The sequence below is a fragment of the Lepisosteus platostomus genome, chromosome 26, assembly GCF_059453375.1.
Source record: "Lepisosteus platostomus isolate fLepPlt1 chromosome 26, fLepPlt1.hap1, whole genome shotgun sequence".
Lineage (NCBI taxonomy): Eukaryota > Metazoa > Chordata > Actinopteri > Semionotiformes > Lepisosteidae > Lepisosteus > Lepisosteus platostomus.
The window spans coordinates 9,679,034-9,697,588 of record NC_142636.1 but is presented as its reverse complement, the minus strand read 5'-3'; the positions used below and the strand labels follow the sequence as shown (position 1 = coordinate 9,697,588).

Below are 18,555 nucleotides of genomic sequence, written 5' to 3'. Positions count from 1 at the left end.
AGGCCATGAGCAGGCAGGGCTGCTCAGCACCGAGACTCGACCCATGTCCCAATTTGGGGTTCTTATGGAAACCGGGGTGGCCCAGAAATGGCCAAGAACCCCCCTCCACTCCCACCCCGACACCCCCCCCATCCACAACCACGCTCGGACAGCCCGACAAACAAACGTGCAAGCAGGGAGTCTACAGTATTAAAAAATGAGCACATCACTTTGTGACTTTTATTTTTGCTGTTGTTTTGTAAATAACCACATTTTTTTTCCTTTAAATCTTCCCCCCCCACTTTTTTTTTCTTCTTTAAAGAGTTTACCAGCTAAAAAAAAAACAAACAAAATTACAGAAAACTCAAAATTCAGCACGGGGGGGAGGAGAGAAAAAACCCAAAGGCTGGCTATACTTACAGCGGTACAAGCGTCAAAATAAAAAATTCTTCTCGATAAAAAAAGACTCTCATCAAAAAGATGAGAAGGTCTTTTTTCTTTCTTAATATTTATATAGTTTACAAAAAAGGGAAAATATACCTTCAGATTATTGTGGGCGAGGATAGGAGGGGGAAAAAAAAGTCCACTACAGTACTCTGGTGTTTTTATATATATATACAAGACAAGTTTTATCCATTTAAATTCTTAGAACACAGTACAAAAAGAAAAATTCACTGACAAAAACCATAATACAAGTCTGTCCATATCAATTACGGTTTAGATTCCTAATAATAACAGGGATACAGAAAGGGCAGGGGTGTGGAAGTTCTATAAATATATATGCTCATACCTATAGAACCCCAGTCAATTTTGCCAATTCAAACTTCACACAAGAGAATGGGGGGGAGGGGGTATTTCTTTAAAAAAATAAATCAAAACACACACAAGAATAAATTCATGTTGCTCAGGGGAGAGAGAGAGGAAAAAAAAAGAGTCAATGATTTGGTTACTGTGAACAGTGGTTTAAGCACAACAAGAGGGGAGAGACATACAGGGGTGGAGGGGGGTGTCTGTGTGTGTGTGGGAGGGGGCGGGGAGGACAGGAAGAAATATAAAAGATGCAAATAATCTCCCCCCCCCCTCCCATCTCCTGTCCCTGCCCTGCCAAAGGAAAAAAAAAACAGTAAACGAAAAACAGTCTATTTTACATATGACATACAAGTCAGAGTGAAATAATACATAAAGCTCCACTCTCTCGCTAGTTCTGCACTCTTGCACTTTTAAATTTAAGGAGGTCGCCTGTTTCGGAACCCCCCCCCCCCCCCTAAAAAAAACGTTCCTGCATCCCTCCCCCTCCTCACTCGTACTGCAGGTGGCACCCCCGTGTGGCGAGAGGGGGAGCTGCACACAGCCCCCCAGGGAGAGAGGGGAGGGGGGCACGGGGGCAGGGGATTCAGCCGGGGAAGGTGGGTGCGATGCGGGCAAGCCCTCCGTCACAGGGTCACGGGGTCAGAGGGCGGGGCTGCGGGGGCGTCAGTTGGCCCCCCAGTTGTAGCTGCTGTAAGCCGACTTGTTGACCTGCGATTTCTGCTGGATGGACGTCCCCTGGCTGCGCTGGCCAGAGCCGCTCTGGAAAGAGGGAGAGGGAGACGGGGGTGAGGACCGTGGCCAGCAAAGAAAAAAAAAAACAGGCTGCCTGGTCAGAGGAGACCAGCAGGGTCAGCACGGCCACCCCCGTGGGACGGACCGAGCCCGGATCTGCTCAGGGCTACAGGGCCTGACCTCTTCTGCCCTCTGTGTGCCCGACAGCGGCCTCTCTCCTGGTCTCCTCTATGGCCAGCCTATCCACAGCCCTGGAGACTCTCTGTGGTCATTAACAATCCCAGTTTCCCGAAAAGAGTAGGGGTGTCACCCCAGTGTCCTGGCCAGATTTCCCCCTGGCCTTTACCAGTCAGGGCCTCCTGATAATCCCCCTCTCTGAACTGGCTCCATCACTCTGCTCTCCTCCCCACTGAGAGCTGGTGTGTGGGGAGAGGACTGGTGCATCATCCAGGTGGGGCTGCACACTGGTGGCGGTGGAGGGGATCCCCCATGACCTGTACAGCGCTGTGAGTGGAGTGTCCAGGAGTTATTTACCCTGCTGTCTACTTCATCCCCACCCCCCCCAGTGCCCAGCGGGCCTCACCTGTCCGTCCTGCTGCAGGTGGTGGTGCAGGATCTGGGAGTGCGGCTGCTGGTGGGGCGTCAGGATGTGCATGAAGGGGGCAGGGGGGTACCCGGCGGCCGCGGGGGGGTTCATGGGGCCCCCGCTGCCCAGCGCCGACGGCAGGCTGAAGGAAGCAGCCGGCGTGCCGGCGTGGAACCCCTGCTTGTCGAACGACTGCCGACGAGGGAGCGGGAGAAGACAGGGAGACAGGAGGACGAAACTGGTGAGCTTTAATTCAGCTGGGGAGGAGGCTTGAAGACCCACACTAATACTGGGAACTCATTTCAGCACTTCAAGGCTGGCCAGCTCGTGACAGGAACGCCGCCGCTGTGGAATCGCTGTAGGGGACTAGGAGATCAGATGCATTAAGGAAACACCTGACGGGCCGAAAGATGTCAATCTATTTTGTCTCAAACAGAGAAGAGAACGAGATACGATTCAGATATTCAAAACACCCGGGAGGCACCGACAGGAAATCCAATCAGTTGAGCAGTGTAACATGAGCCAGAGGACACAAGTGAAACTATAAAGGGCATTTAACTTTTACACAGACGGTGGTGGGTGTCTGGAACAGGCTACCCAGCCACGTTAAAACCCACATCCTGACTTCTTTCAAGAAACCGCTAGAATTGGCAGATTAATTAGCTACTTTACTAACGGGCTGGGTGGGCTGAATCAGCCCCCTCTCATTTGTAACCTTTATGTTGACACGCTACAGCAGAAGTGCCTGGCTTTAGCCCTCAAGGGGGCGCTGTCCAGCAGGTTTAATAGGTCTCTTTAAACTGCTGGCCTCTTGAGAGCAAGAAAACGCTCCGACTTGCTCAGTTTAAGGGGAACTGAAGCAGTGTTCTCATATTTCAGGGTGGGAGTCAGCAACGATGAGATCAATTTAAAACCAATAAAAGTAAGAGGTATACAGCAAAGTGTTAAACCTCCGATTTACATCACAAAATCGATGGCTTTTCGAGGTACGTGCAGCGCCACGTTCCGCAAATCAGAACGAGGCAACAAAACTTCCAGTGATGTGGAGCAGCTGTTTTACACTGTAAACAAGCAGACTTGTGAAAACATCTCTTTCAATCCAAAAGAAATATGGCTCTCGTCTTCGAAACTGTTTTGTTGACAAATACGACGATGGAACATTTGAGGCAAAACGTCTGCTGCCCAACCTGTCCTTATTTGCTTGCACATCACAGTACATCAGTCATGGCAGGGACTAGTGAGCAGGAAGGGCCACAGTCCCCCTTTAAGTGAGCGACTTCAACGAGGCAGTCCACGGCCCAAGCGGAAGGAGACCCAGAGAGCCAGGATGGGAACAGCGCCCCCTGCTGTACATTAGACCGGCGCAATCTGCAAGGGAACCGGGCGCAGATCGCACTGCCCGTAACGAGGTGCTCACCTGCGTCTTCGTGTAAACGGACCCGGAAATATCAGGAACTCCGGTGTTGCTGGACGTCACAGAAACTCCTGCAGCAGGGAGATAGGGGAAGACGCAGGGTTACTTCGGCTTCTTCGGCCATCAAGAGAAGCCCGTGCCCCTACTCCAGAACGACATCTGCTTGCCTAACTGAACCGATAACCGCCCCCAGACTCCTCACTGCGGCAGCTGGCTATGGAGCCCGGGAGTCCCGACATCGCCCGAGAGGCGCGGAGGGCCATGCACAGACCCAGCAGCAGCTGTCCGGTTTCTGTCGCACACACTGCCCCAGGGCCCCCACCATTGCTACGGGCCAGATGGTGTGCAGGGTTCTGCCCAGGCACACGGGCAACCCCCCCACCCTCCAGACTCCTGCAGGGAGCCAGGGGAGGTACCCAACCACAGGTGCTGCTCAGTGCACTGGTGCTGTAGCCGCAGGGTCAGGACACACAGCACTGCAGCACTGGCCCAGTACAGGGACGTCTGCAGGGGCACATCACCCCTCGCAAAGATGGAACCACTGCTGACGGCTTGTTGGCTACGAGGAGGACAGACTGTTCTCAAAGGTACCGCCTGCTGGGGTTCAGGGTTTCTGCCACCCCCCCCCCCAGGTACGACCGCGCCATTTTAAAACACCTTCCACACGGCACGCCGCAGTACGAGGGCGACAGAGGGGCACGCGCGCATCGAAACGGCTCGGCCACGCGGCTCACTGGACACAGACCCCCGGACAGCGCCGCTCACTCAGCGGCTCCGGACTCGGAGACCAAGGCCTCCTCCTGGACAGAGCCACTCTCCGCCAGTACATTCCCAAAGAGCTCCCAGCGCATCAGGACTGCCTGGAGCAGTCTCTCTAAAACGTTACCAACCAGTAACTCTGAAAGCCAGAGAAGACTGGGCTCTTCCGTCATTAATGCAAACCCGACACAGAAATGGTTATTTTACAACCTTTGCAGTTATGAAAATTAAAGCAGCGCGCCTCTGGATCACCGTTTTCTCCATGTTCATAAGACATTCGGGAAATTGCTGTGTAAAGCAGTTTTGACAAACTGGTTTGTGCCAGCAGAGGGGAAGAGGAGAAACGAGGAGAGGAGACCATGCACAGCACAAAAGACCACCCAGCCATGCAAGAGCTGTGAGGGGGGGGGGGGAGGCAAGCGAACAGCGGGAGGGGGCAAAAGAGGCAGAAAAGTGCGATGAACAGAGGGAGAGTGGGAAAGCCAGAAGAGACAACTAGAAAGCTCGGTCAGGGTGATATGAAGGAGACGAAATTAGGAGGAAGGTGGGTGGACCGAGGAGTGGGTGTGGCATGCACAGAGGGGGGTGGGGCCAAGTGCATGGGGGCGTGTTAGGGTGGAGCTAGAAAGGGGAGTGACATGCACAGAGGAGGTGGGGCCAAGAACAAGGGGGCATGTTAGGGTGGAGCTAGAAAGGGGAGTGGCATGCACAGAGGGGGCGGGGCGTGTAAGGGTGGAGCATGCGCAAAGGAGTGGAGCATGTATAGGGGACAGGACACCATGCTAACGGGGCGAGGAGGAGTGGGGGGTATCTGGCGCGGAAGCGCGGTGGGGGAGAGGAGGAGGAGGAGGAGCGCAGCAGGGGCACTTACCCACTCCGGGCCCCGTGACGGAGCTGGCGGGCTTGTTTTGCGCAGAAGCGGCGGCGGCGGCAGCAGCAGCGGCGGCGGCGGCGGCGGCAGCGACAGCAGTGCTATATCCACCCTTACAGAAATCCCCACTCCCAGAGGCCTGGCCCAAATCCTCATAGCCTGCAATCAGACACAGCCACAGCCCGCAGCGTTAGACAGGGGAGGGGGGGCGGGGGGGTGCGAGGACTGACCAGGGCCAGGCGCAGAGTGAAAGGGTGCAGGAAAAGTGCGGAGAGGGACAGAGGGACCCGCTGGACACAAAAATAATATATATGGACATATGCAGACATATATACATATATATATATATGAGAATCGCAGAAGCCAGCCAAGAAGCAAGATTCACAAAGGTTCTAGAAATACACCAAAAAAAAAGAAGTCCTGGGGAATTCTGGCGCACGAGCCAACGAATTCGATGCCGTTCGGCCAAAACGAATCTGCTGTCCGAGATAAAGGAAGCGAGTTCCTCAGTCCTCTCCGGGAAGAGGCCGCCTGAGTCGAGCCCCACGCCCGTCCCCGCCCCACGTCGACTAGCAGGTAGTGAGTGCTCCCTGCATCCCATAGACTCTCCTAAAGCCCCGAAATATTCTCACACCCCCCCTCCCCGCCCAGGATCGCTGTGCGGCAGGATGCAGGGTGCGAACACAAGCAGATGGCTCTCACTAGAGCCCCGGAACAAAGACGCGCATGGTTCTCGTGTCAACACCCCCCCCACGCTGTACAGGAGAATCGCGCTACATCAATCGGAGTCAAATGCTGCAGAAAAAAATTCTAGCTCTGTTTTTTAAAACCAGTGATGGCACACGTGTTGGACTGAGCCCTTGGCTGCTGTGATGTCCTGAAGGGGGCGCTCTCACATAGCTGCAGCCCTGAGCTAACCTGTCCTGAAGAGGGCGCTCTCACTGGGGCTGCAGCCCTACTCTACCCTGCCCTGAAGAGGGCGCTCTCACTGGGGCTGCAGCCCTGTGCTACCCTGCCCTGAAGGGGGCGCTCTCACTGGGGCTGCAGCCCTGAGCTAACCTGTCCTGAAGGGGGCGCTCTCACTGGGGCTGCAGCCCAACCCTGCCCTGAAGGGGACGCTCTCACATAGCTGCATCCCTGAGCTACCCTGCCCTGAAGGGGGCGCTCTCACTGGGGCTGCAGCCCTGAGCTAACCTGTCCTGAAGGGGGCGCTCTCACTGGGGCTGCAGCCCAACCCTGCCCTGAAGGGGACGCTCTCACATAGCTGCATCCCTGAGCTAACCTGCCCTGAAGGGGGCGCTCTCACTGGGGCCGCAGCCCTGTGCTAACCTGTCCTGAAGAGGGCGCTCTCACTGGGGCTGCAGCCCTACTCTACCCTGCCCTGAAGAGGGCGCTCTCACTGGGGCTGCAGCCTTGTGCTACCCTGCCCTGAAGGGGGCGCTCTCACTGGGGCTGCAGCCCAACCCTGCCCTGAAGGGGACGCTCTCACATAGCTGCATCCCTGAGCTAACCTGCCCTGAAGGGGGCGCTCTCACTGGGGCCGCAGCCCTGTGCTAACCTGTCCTGAAGGGGGCGCTCTCACTGGGGCCGCAGCCCGACCCTGCCCTGAAGGGGGCGCTCTCACTGGGGCCGCAGCCCGACCCTGCCCTGAAGGGGGCGCTCTCAGTGCGCCGTGAGTGTGCCCGTTCCCCTGCGCGCTCCGCCGACGCCCGGCCTCTCACCAGTGCTGTACCCGTGGGAGCTGTACCCACTGGCCTGCTGGAAGGGCGTGGCCGAGGCGTTGACGCTGACATTCACACCGTGCTGCTTCGACGAGGTAGGAGCCACCTGTGGGGGAAGGGAGGGGCGAAGGGGAAAGGCGTTACAGAGGCATCCCGAGGACACAGACCCCCCCCCTCCTCCGTGAGCACGCGGCCGCCCCCGCTCACCGGGAACATGGCGGGCCCGTACTGGAAGGTGTTGGGCAGCCCCGGCACGCCGGTGTAGTAGGGCAGGCTGGTGTAGCTGTAGCCGGGCGGCAGGGCCGGGTTCAGGAAGGTCTGCTGCGTGGTGTGGTGGCCCTGGGTCTGGCTCTGCTGCGGCTGCGCCAGCGTGGTGGCCGGCGCCGGGGACGAGGCGTCCCCCCGGCCAAACTTCGTCAGGTCGCCCGCTGCAGGGAGGCGGGCAGAGGTCAGAGGTCAGACACGCCGGTGGAGGAGGCGAGGGGAGATGGAAAGCAAGGAGAAGGGCAGGGGCGAAGGAGGGACAGCAAACCAGGAGAGAGAAGAGGACAAAGAGGGGGGGCAGGCGATCAAGAATTGGGGGGGTGGGGGGTGAAACAATCTCCTCTAGGCCCGTCTGCCAGAAAATCCACAAAAAACCCCAATGAGAACCACGTGGCGCCGCGCTCTCACCCGAGTAGGGGTTGTTGGTCAGGCTGCCCTCTCTGCCGGTCAGCGCCGTGGTCGGTGTGGCGAAGGGGATGCTGTAATAATCCTGACGACGGACAAGAGGGAACGCCAGTCAACCAGAGTTTAATTACCAGTTCATTCATCAATTACTAACCTCACTGCCACCCACCGGGCATGCAACCCCTGCCTGGGCGCTAGAGCCGGCCAGGAGCGCCAACAGACCCAGCCGGGTTTCCCACCTCCCACTCATGCCCTGCTCTTCCTTACAGCGTCTTCAAAAGAACAACAACTCTCCACGGAGGCCGGTTTCTTCCGGCAGACAGGCGGCACAGAGAGGGGAGAGCCACGCACCGAGAGGGCAGGGAGAGGAACACCGAGGCCCTGCTACATCCGGGCTGCGGAACGTTTACCGCAGCCCCTACCGCGCCCCGAACCGGACGGCGCGCGCGCCCGCGCTGACAAGGCGCCGCTGTACAAGGCGGTTGGGAGAGCGATGCAGTTCAGCCAGCCACAGGCAGGGGGCAGGCCGCATCTGATGATCAGCTCTGCAGTTTCTGTGGCACACGCTGTCCCCCCTTTGAGGCTACGGGCCAGCCGGAAAGGGTCTACTGGTGTGCAGGAGCTGAGCCACAACCCAGTCCGTTAGTGCCCTTCCCAGGAAAACAGCCCTGGAGCGGAGCTGGACTACAAGTTGGAGCACTTTAAAGAGGAACTGCAGTCCCAATTTGTCAGATCGGTTCTTAAATCTCAGGAATACATACATTGACGTTACAGAAATTTTTGTACAAATTTTGAATCAAGCACACAAACGTGAACTTTGCGGACAGTACTGCAAGTTGCCATGCTGTCACAAACTCTCGTTCGAGTTCCCACGAACGGGGACGTGATGCGGCCCTTCCTGCTCACTAGTCCCTGTAATGACTAATGTGATGGACGAGGTTGTGCAGCAGACATTTCGCCTCAGAAATGTTCCTACGTGCAGAGTTAACAACCGGTATTCGTCGGCAAGTGGTCTGGAAGTCGAGAGCCCTATTTCTACTGGATCAAGAGAGATCTATTCACAAGCAGTGCAATAGGGCCGCTTCATCTCAGCAGAAGTTTTGTTGCCTCGTTATGAATCGCAGAGCATGGCGCTGCCCATACCTGGAAATTTCATCCCATTTTGTGATGTAAATTTGAAGTTATGCACACAGTAACTTGTAAATTACTTTCGCTGTGGCTTGAACTGCACGCATCGAGGCTGATTTTTTCCAAACCCTGAAATATAAAAATAGCGTTGCAGTTCCCCCGTTAACGAATCCTTCTCTTGATTATGCGGTAAGGAGCAGAGCCGACCGCTGGTCGCAGGACGGCCGGGCGGCGGACTGGGAACGTGCCGGCCGATCAGCGCGGTGAACCCCATGAGGTACAGGACTCACCAGGGGGATCCTGGTCTGTAGCATCTGCAAGTCGTCGTATCCGTACACCTGAGGCTGACAGAGAGAGAGAGTTACTGAGCTGCGTGCCCACTGGGGAAACTCCTAGGACATCAGCTCCCGGGAGGGCCGGGGACAGAGCAGCGGCCTGCCAGGCGGCCGACACTCACTGGGTAGGCGTGCAGGAGTCCGGGAGCCATGATGTAGGGGTTGGGCAGGAGAGGAGGAACCCCAGGCGGCAGGTTTGGGGGGGCCTTTCCTGGAAAAAAAAAAAACGAACATCACAACGTAAAAAGCAGGATCAAAGAAGAAAAACGCGGGAATGCTCCGAGAGTGGCAGACCATTGACCGAGCACTGTCGGGGGGGCTGGGCAAGACTGAGAGGCCAGCGCCAACCCTCCGGTCCACTCGAGCGGAGTCCTCGGACCCCAGGCAGGGCCTCGCCCGCGGCCCGTCCAGGACAGGCGCCGGCCTGAGCGCAGGCTGACCGCTGCGATTGCGGGTTCGAGCCCCGGGTCAGAGACCGGCAGCTGCCAAGCAACGGCGCCCAGCTGGCTGAGCACCCATGGCAGGGCAGGATCAGGGGGGCAGGGGGCTTCCCCACAGCCTGCAGTAACCCAAAACCCTTGAGAAGGATTTGAAACTGCCTCCACTAGAATAAATAAGGACCCAGACTTTGGGGAATTTCCAAGGTTAAGATTACAGCACGAGATTTCCTCTGGGCTGTCGCCTGCGATGCCAGACAACAATCCCAAAATCCAGGTGAGCATGACAAAAAAAAACTAAATTTAAAAAAAGATTCCAGGTGGGGCAGGTGCACATTAATAGTGATTCCAAATTTAAAAAGCATCAATTAAAGACCAGTAGATGGAGATGCCCCAAAGAGCAGGAGGCCTGCGATTGTACCTGAAGCGGAGGCTGCAGAGCCGCGTGACGACGATGAGTTGGAGGACGAGGAAGGCGCCGAGCTGGTGCTGTTCAGTCCGATGCCCAGGCTGCTGACCGGGCCCAGGCTGGCCGACGACACCGTGCTGACCGAGGGGGGCGCGGCGGCGGCCGCCGGCACCGCGCTGGACGCGGCCGCCGACGAGGAGGAGGGGAAGGAGCTGGAGGAGGAGTGCAGGGCGGCCTCGCTGTCCACGCTCGCGTGCTGAGAGGAAACAGGAGGGCGGGGGGAGTGAGAAAGGGTTCCAACGCCAAGGGGGGTGCTGGGAATCTCGGCTGCGAGACCAGCGAGCCAGACCCTTCACTGCGAGTTCCTACTGGATAGCATTCAGTATCAAGCAGAACCATGGGCTCTCCCTAGCAGCTCTGCCACAAAACAAAACGTGCACGAACGCCAGGCCGCCAGATTAAAATCAAATTTAGGTTAACTGCAACCTGAGAGACCAACAGGGGGGAGCCATCCTAGACACAACCTGTGATCTCCACCTGTGTTGTGTCCTGGGCTGGGCCGAGGTGTGAACAGAAACGATGCATAGTGCTCCGTTTATTACACAGTTCATGACACACAGCGCCGTCAGCGTGCATGTGCGTGCAAGGGGGAGTCTGCAGAAACAGGCAACTACCTGTGAAAGCACTCAATACTGCCCCCTGGCTCCGGCTCACACACCCTGGGACAAAACGCACCAGGACCGACTTCCCTCAACACTCTCCAGCGCCAAGAGAATCCGACCAACAAAAGCACGACTGCTCTCATCTGCTCTAGGAGTCACGACGAACCCCGGCTCCCGGACTCTCACCAGTAAAGAGTTTGAAGTGCGTACTGTGGAAGAGGAAGATGCCAGGTTGTTCGACTGCGTTGATAAGGAGCTGGGGAGACAGAAGAGGGAGAGGAGGGGAAGAGTTAGACCACTGGGAGACCCGATACGCAAGCATTCAACACCCTCCAAGGCCTTGACAAGGTCACCCTAGCAGGTTTCTTTAGAACGAACACAGAGCCAGAGAACAATCTAATTTAAATACCAAGAACAGCAGGCGCTTCTTTACACCAAGGGTAGAGGGAGCAGGGAACACACTTGCCCAGACCATGATGAAGCTTCTTACTAGACGCCTAGGTGAGCTCCTCCTCAGGGTCACAATCAACTTACCTAGTTAGAAGCTTAACTGAACACAAGCTTTTAGTAATGAAGCCACGTGGAGTGAGCAGTGTCTGACACCTGCAGAGGGAAGGGACTGGGAGAAGCTCCATACTGCGGAGATGTCGTTTCACTCACTTGCTGTGCTGCTGGGGCTGCGGGGCGGAGCTGGGGGGCAGGTCCTCGCTGTGCCCCAGCGAGCTCAGGGGCGTCTGGTTGGCCGTGGTGAGGAGGGAGGAGGAGCCCGAGACGCTGTCGGTCAGGGAGGACATGCTGGAGACCACCGGAGAGTCCGATACGGATTTCACTGCAGAGCCTGCTGCAGCTGCAGGGATGGGGTGGAAGGAGAGAGTTAAACCGGATTTTAACAATCCCAACTAAACCACCTATCCTACCAGCACGCAAGAGCAGAAGACACTACGCTGCTATAAAATAACCCATCAGGATAAACAAAAGCGGGAAAAAAACCTAGATCTTGGCAAAGGCCAGGCTGATAACACTCGTTACATCTGCTGTCTGCATAAACTAGAGACTTGGCTTAATCCGGCCCTGCTGTAAACCACAGCTCCACATCACTGTGGTCAGCCATGTTGCTCTGCTCCCTAGGTTTCAGGATTGTCACCCAAACTTCACTTCCTCGCCTGACTTCAAACAGCTCGTTCACAGAGACTCGCTGTAGGAAACGTTGTTCCCCCCCTCGAGCACAAAGACTTACCTTCTACAGATTGCGACGTCTGTATGGAACTGAACCCGTTCTGTCAAAATCGAGAGAGAAAGGAGTCTCAGTATTCAACTGTTCTTGTGCAAGGGGCATTGACGCATCGTGCGAAACACCAAACAAGGATTGGATCTAGGGCAAGCTACAGTTCAGAGGGCAAAGGTCAAACAGCAGCCCCTAGGAGGATCTGCACCATCTTGCTAGCTTCTATCCCACTGCATGAGCCCCACAATCATGAGACTGGACCAGTCACTTCACTGACCAGCTTCTGACCAAGAGCTGGCAGTAGGTTCACCAAGTCAGACCATTCACACAGCTGGCTGTGTTCGTCAAACTAAATCGGTTTTGTGGGGTGATGGGGTCCCCACCAGTTTGTAAGATGGCATTCACTGCTGCCCATCAGGGAGAGACTTGGTATTTAGTCCACTGCCAAAGACCCAGAGGCCAGAACTCATCAGCTAAGGGGGGGTCAAAGGTCGAGGAGCTTAACCTGCGAATAGTGAGATTGTCAAGTCTCGCCTCGATGAACGTGGTGGCTGCATGTGCGAACCCATATCCCTCACACTGCCAGGTGCAGCAAGCGAGTTACCCGGGAAGGGACAACGACAAACGGACTCTGGGCTCTGCTGCAGCGAGGGGGGGCGCCGACGCCCCACCCCCACGGGCAGCAATGAGCCGTTGCCATGTGGCGGGACATGGGGACACGTCCCGGCTTCGGCCTGCGCCCATCCCACTTGGCTTCTGTCCAGGCGGGAAAGGGGAATAATTCACAGCTGCCGCCAGATCGGTGGGAGGCAGGAACCCGGGAGGACCGTCTGCAGCAGAGAACCTCCACAGGCTCCAAATCGGGGCCAGAAGCCCAGATCGCAGGCCTCAGGCCCCAGGAGGCGAGCTCCGTTTCGCACCACAGCCTTACAAGCATGCCCCAACTCCCTTTCCCCAGACTTTCACCTCCCTGGAGCAAATTAACCAAGCACAGGGCAGGCCGAGACTCTCAAGTGGCCGCCCGTAGGCCAGGTCACTCGGCACATTTCAGGGATCCCAGAAAAAGGAATGCGTGTTTGCTGCCATCTGGTGGAAAGGGAGGAGTAATCTGGCTGTTGATCAAATTGGGGGGGTAAACAGCCCCCAGATGCTATTGCTGTTACTAGTCTAAAGGGGTCCGAAGAGTCTCATTGGAAACTAGAGGCGGCACAGCCCGCGACTGCTCGGGGCTCTACGGGCCCGGCGCTGGAGCGGGTCCACGCCTGTGTACTCACGCAATGAGCTCCCAGGGCACCTTCGCTCAGACTGCCGCTGGTCCACTGACAGCCGAGACGATTTCGGGGGGAGGAAATGGATATTGCCATCACAACAGGAGCCGGCCAGATCACCAGCGACTCGACACAGCCCAGGACAGGCAGAGCCCGGCTGTAACACCCCCCGAGGGCGAAGACGCCAGCGAGGAGGGGTTCTGAAGAACAAGCGCCCCCCCGACTCCACCCCGCCCCACCTGATTACCAGCCCCCCCAGTGTTTCAGTAACACGGCTGTGACTGAGCTTTACTGGCACTGCTGATGCCCCTGGGACAGTGACCATAAGAGAGAGAGTGTGAAAAGAAGATGTGTGAGAGGAGAGAAAATGGGGAGAGAAGGAGTAGCACCACCACTGCATGAAGCGGGGTGCAGTACAGGGCTGACCCACGTGCTGGGGCCACGGAGGGCAGCACCCCGTCTTTCCTCCAAGAGAAAAGGAGCGCATGCCAGATGTGAGGATTGATCGCGGGGCCCCCCCCCGCACGCCAGGCCGTGACACCCCGCTACCGGCCTCACCTTGCTGGGCTGCAGGTCCTTCTGCGGGGACGAGGACACGGAGGAGGGGTACCGCCGGGTCTGCGTGGAGCGCTGCTCGTACAGGGTGGCCTGGCCGGCGCCCCCGCTGGCCGCCGCCGGCTGGGGAGGGTACGAGGGGCCCCCGCCGGGGAGGGCGCTGCTCTGGTACCCCGAGTCCTGGCTGGGGTTCGAGGAGATCGTGGGCGCTGACTCACTGAGGGAGGGAGAGGAGGGGAAAGGTTTAAGTTGCAGCTGGGGCCAGTAGGGGGCACTCACCCGACTGTCCGAGTGGGTCCTAACGGCCTCGTCGCTATACAGGGCCACTATACTGTAAAAAGGCGCCATCTCTTGGATGAGACATAAAAACAGGTCCTGACTCTCTATGGACATTAAAAACCCAAGGGCGTTTCTTGAAAACACTAGGGGTTTTACCCTGGTGCCCTGGCCAAATATCCCCGTCTCTGAACTGGCTTCATCACTCTGCTCTCCTCCCCACTGAGAGCTGGTGTGTGGGGAGAGTACTGGTGCATCATCCAGGTGGGGGCCACACACTGGTGGTGGTGGAGGGGATCCCCATTATCTGCAGAGCGCCGTGAGTGGAGTGTCCAGGAAAGCGCTGTGTAAGTGTAAGGATAATAATTTCATAGTCGTACTCCAGAACTTTACAAAGCACAACAACTGTCTGGAGCAAGCAAACGTGTGGAGACCAAGTCCTGAAGCCTGAGGGCCGACAACTAGGAAGGGCCCTTCCTGGCTCCGATTCGGACCCGACTGGCACTGCGGCGCACCTGGCAGAGCTGGTGTAGAGGCTGTTCTGGGGCTGGCTGGGGGGGGCGCTGGTGGCTGGCGTGGGCTCGTACTCCGGCAGCACCGGCTCGGACCCGAACTGCAGGGCCCCGAACTGTAGGTTCAGGCCCGCTATGTCCGCTGTTCCTGGCATCTCCACCGCCAGAGAAGGGATCTGCATTTAGAGAGGAGGGGGGAAATCAAAGCCCAAGTTTAGCTGAATCGATACCACTGCACAAACCCAGCTGAGCACCCCCCGCGTTCATGTGGTCCCACTGTCCGACCGCCCCCAACACTTCCCAGCAGCCATATCACCCTGCAACTCACAACGGCAGGCCACTGGAGCTCAGCAGCCGTGAGCCTGGTCAGTACCTGGAGGGGAGACCTCCTGGGAAAGACTAAGGCTGCTGCTGCTGGAAGAGGTGTTAGCGTGACCAGTAGGGGGCGCTCACCCTGCGGTCTGTGTGGGTCCTAATGCCCCAGGACAGCGACGGGGACACTACACTGTAAAAAGGTGCCGTCCTTCAGATGAGATGTAAAGTCGAGGTCCTGACTCTGTGGTCATTAAAAATACCAGGGTGTTTTCTTGAAAAGAGTAGGGGTGTAACCCCGGCATCCTGGACAAGTTTCCCTCCTGGCCTTTACCAGTCATGGCCTCCTAATAATCCCCATCTATGAACTGGCTTCATCACTCTGCTCTCCTCCCCACTGAGAGCTGGTGTGTGGGGAGAGGACTGGAGAATCATCCAGGTGGGGCTGCACACTGGTGGAGGAGGGGATCCCCATTATCCATAAAGCGCTTTGAGTGGAGTGTCCAGAAAAGCTCTATATAAGTGTAAGCAATTATTTCCTTTCTGTCCCCAGTACAAACAAACCCAGGAAAAAGGATCTAACTTACTATTGTTACACAGCCTACTACTGAATCCCTCTCTCACTCTGGACACACCATATCCATACCCACGCCCTCATCTCCTCCTCCTCTACCGGCGACTTTTTACAGAAATGGGGGGCTGCAAACGTTTTCCCCCTGCCACCCCTTATCTCTCCCCCAGTGCAGGGTAGGGGGCATGCGGACGGGGGGCCGTACCTTCGTGGTGATGGAGGTCCTCTTCTTGTGCTGCTTGAGCTTGTGCTGCTGCAGGGGCTGCGGGCTGGACGACTGGTTGTCTGATGAGCCGGGGGACATCTGCGGCCCCGGGGGGCCGGCGCTGGGGGGTTTGGGCAGCGGCGAGGAGGAGGAGGAGGAGGAAGAGGGTGGCACCACGGCGGCCGGGGCAGCTGGAGGCGGGAGGGGCGCGGAGGAAGAGGAGGAGGAGACCCCTCCGGGGGCAGCGGGGCCCTTGTCCTGCTGCAGGAAGGCCTCCATCATGGAGGAGGAAGGCTGGTAGGACTGGCGCTTGCCGAAGGGGCTGTGGATCGAGGGCTCGGACTGCGGCTTCATGTCTGGATCGGGGGAGGGCAGACGGAGAAGAAAGCACAGGTTAAAGAGGAAACAACCGAGCGCATCAGCACAAGTAACGTGAACTGGTTGACAAACATCTTTGCCCTCCCCAGGTGCTCACCATACTGCGCCAGCGAGGAGGAGGGGGTGTCCCAGGTGGAGGAAGGGGGGTTTGAGGGGGCCGACTGGGAGTGCTGTGCGGCCAGCTGGGCCAGAGCCTGGGCCGTCTTGAACTGCTCCAGGAACTGAGAGCCGCTGGTCGTCCCTCCGCTGCCCCCCTTGGGCTCCCCCACGTCGCCAAAGCCCTTGCCCAGCATGCTGACCTGCAGGAGGGAGAAGAGGACACATGGAGGAACAGGAATGAAGTAAGGGAAAAGCCATGAAATTCCCATCACGTTCCCAGTCTGGTCCACCTGGATGCTTCACCTACGGCCTCATCCTAAACGCCAGCAGTGTGACGGCTCACCTGAAACCTCAGTACGCCCTGCACGTCTCACTGGTACAGCTGTAAGCTTCACTCGTGATGACAAGGCGGTTGGGAGAGCGATGCAGTTCAGCCAGCCTCAGGCAGGGGGCAGGCTGCATCTGATGATCAGCTCTGCAGTTTCTGTGGCACACGCTGTCCCCCCTTTGAGGCTACGGGTCAGCCGGAAAGGGTCTACTGGTGTGCGGGAGCTGTACCCTGTATCCCCCTGCACCCCCCGGCTTCGCAAGAATCCCAGGTGAGCAATAAGTAAGACTGCCTTGAAAGGGGGTGCCTGCAACTGTAATGTTTCCTGCCAGGGTTAGATCACAGTCACCGCTGTCCTCTTAAATGAAGCAGTGCCCAGTGACGCAAATGTATTTGGGTCTGGCAGCTGCGATCTCCGTTCTGGAAGAGCCAGAGGGGATTCTCCCTGTGTCAGTCATCTCAGGACGTACAGGTGAAGGGCAGCTTGCATCCGCTCTGTTGATCCATTCGACCCGACGGGTGAGCCCTGTCCCCCAACACCACGCCTGTCCCAGGCTGGAGCGGGATGAGGAACTGCAGCAGGCTCCTGCAGGACCCTTACCGTCATGCTGCTGCAGGGCCGAGGTCTTTGGATAGGGAGAGACGCCCTGCAGTCCCCGCCGGAGTTTTTCCAGCCTCCTCACCCCCCCTCCCCCATTCCAACATGCCACAGGGCGGAAGGGTCTGGCCGCGATGCCAGTGTGATAGGGTTTGCCCACAGCCAGAGCAGTGGGCCCCTAGACAGCCTCTCCCGACGAGGCTCGGCCACGACCTTCCCTGCACAGACCCCGCCCCAGGAAGCGAGGTCAGTGGGCGATCTTCCTCTTTTGGGTCGTTCCCACCCACACCAGGGCCGAGCGCTCCAGCGGCGGCCTTACCATGCTGTGCTGGGCGAAGGCAGCGTTGGAGGGGGGCTGGGGCAGTGGGCCCTGCTTGGAGTTGCTGAAGACCAGCGACTGGGAGAGCGAGGGTTGCTGGGAGGCCTCCAGGGAGGTGGCCTCGCTCTCCGAGGAGGAGGGGGGTGTCTTCCCCAGCAGCACCGCCAGGTCGATCCTGAGGGGCACAGGGGGAGCAGAGGGTTAAGATTAAACCTGGACACGATTTAACATCGGGGTGTGGGACTAGAGCCCGGGAGAGATTTACTGGTTCGTGCAGTAAAGACGGGGATGGACAGGGCGAGCGGAGAGGACTGCCCAGCTGGTAGCAGCCCACAGTTGACAGCTCTGCTGTGAAGGCCGACCGAGTCCCCCCCTCAGCGACTCGAGGATGACGAGCGGCCCTTTCCTCAAGGAAAACCGTTTTGGAAACACGGCCCTGAACTCCCCTTTTTCTAGTGCAGAAGTGGCGACAGAGGCTGACCGCCCTCACTCAACATTCAAACTCAATTAGCCACCACCCCCCCACCACGCACCATACTTTTCTTCCTGAGGGGCTCCTATCTGTAAACTGGTTTGTAATCCAAATGCATTCCCCCAGAACCAAGATGCCCCTCCCTGCCATTCCAACCCTCTGACCTCTCACCCGTTGTGAAATGAACTGGAAAAATAAAATCCTTTAAACAAACCATCTACGACAGGATCTCCATCAGCACTGAGCAACACCAATCGACTCCATATCGGAGTGTGTGGGAATGTAAAGGCTGACAGTTAAATATGACTTATTACGCTCTGAAAGCCAGTGGGCACAGTGAGAAGTTTTGCGCATGATGACTTCTGTACAAGGCGGTTGGGAGAGCGATGCAGTTCAGCCAGCCACAGGCAGGGGGCAGGCCGCATCTGATGATCAGCTCTGCAGTTTCTGTGGCACACGCTGTCCCCCCTTTGAGGCTACGGGCCAGCCGGAAAGGGTCTACTGGTGTGCGGGGAAAAATAGCAGCTGTAGCCCTAGCCCAGCACCGCACTGAATGACACCCCGGAACCAGGCCGGCTCACGCGTGGGGACTGGACTGGCGACGCCGACCAGGCCCCCCCTCCCCATCGCCTGCGCCAGACTGACGGAGCAGCTCCAGCCCCTGCCAGGACCTGAGCGCAGGCGAATTTGGGTCATGGGCTCGCTAAGCTCCAGAGACCAGGGCCGGATCTTGGTGTTCGTAGGCCCTGTGCACTTCCACTCCAAAAACGTGCAGAAGGAGGGGTGAACGCCAACTGAATGATGTCGATTGACATGACGCACTTTACACTATTCCAATGCTAAACCACGTGATGGAGGGAGCGAGTGGAGACAACCATCACTTCCATACTGCTAGTGTCTAGAACAGCCGCTCGACAGCGTAGGA

At 57.5% G+C, this 18,555-nt stretch overlaps 1 protein-coding gene across 9 annotated transcripts in view; it reads right to left on the bottom strand.

The window, feature by feature from the left end:
* Positions 1-187: 187 nt before the first annotated feature.
* Positions 188-18,555, bottom strand: part of ubap2l (ubiquitin associated protein 2-like) — a 32,747-nt gene continuing 14,379 nt past the window's right edge. For 5 of the 9 annotated variants that reach the window (XM_088620744.1, XM_088620743.1, XM_088620747.1 and 2 more), the window contains 18 exons: positions 17,159-17,333; positions 15,912-16,113; positions 15,437-15,792; positions 14,352-14,524; positions 13,564-13,777; positions 11,750-11,789; positions 11,173-11,359; positions 10,699-10,768; positions 9,863-10,106; positions 9,127-9,215; positions 8,960-9,013; positions 7,545-7,626; positions 7,080-7,300; positions 6,873-6,978; positions 5,152-5,310; positions 3,525-3,592; positions 2,105-2,299; positions 188-1,548 (listed from right to left, as the gene is read on the bottom strand). In XM_088620744.1, the coding sequence (XP_088476870.1) occupies positions 1,453-1,548; positions 2,105-2,299; positions 3,525-3,592; positions 5,152-5,310; positions 6,873-6,978; positions 7,080-7,300; positions 7,545-7,626; positions 8,960-9,013; positions 9,127-9,215; positions 9,863-10,106; positions 10,699-10,768; positions 11,173-11,359; positions 11,750-11,789; positions 13,564-13,777; positions 14,352-14,524; positions 15,437-15,792; positions 15,912-16,113; positions 17,159-17,333 (2,731 nt within the window). In that variant the 3' untranslated portion in view covers positions 188-1,452. The remainder of the gene's footprint in view (positions 1,549-2,104; positions 2,300-3,524; positions 3,593-5,151; positions 5,311-6,872; positions 6,979-7,079; positions 7,301-7,544; positions 7,627-8,959; positions 9,014-9,126; positions 9,216-9,862; positions 10,107-10,698; positions 10,769-11,172; positions 11,360-11,749; positions 11,790-13,563; positions 13,778-14,351; positions 14,525-15,436; positions 15,793-15,911; positions 16,114-17,158; positions 17,334-18,555) is intronic. The other 4 variants (XM_088620749.1, XM_088620750.1, XM_088620751.1 and 1 more) reach the window with 2 other exon arrangements.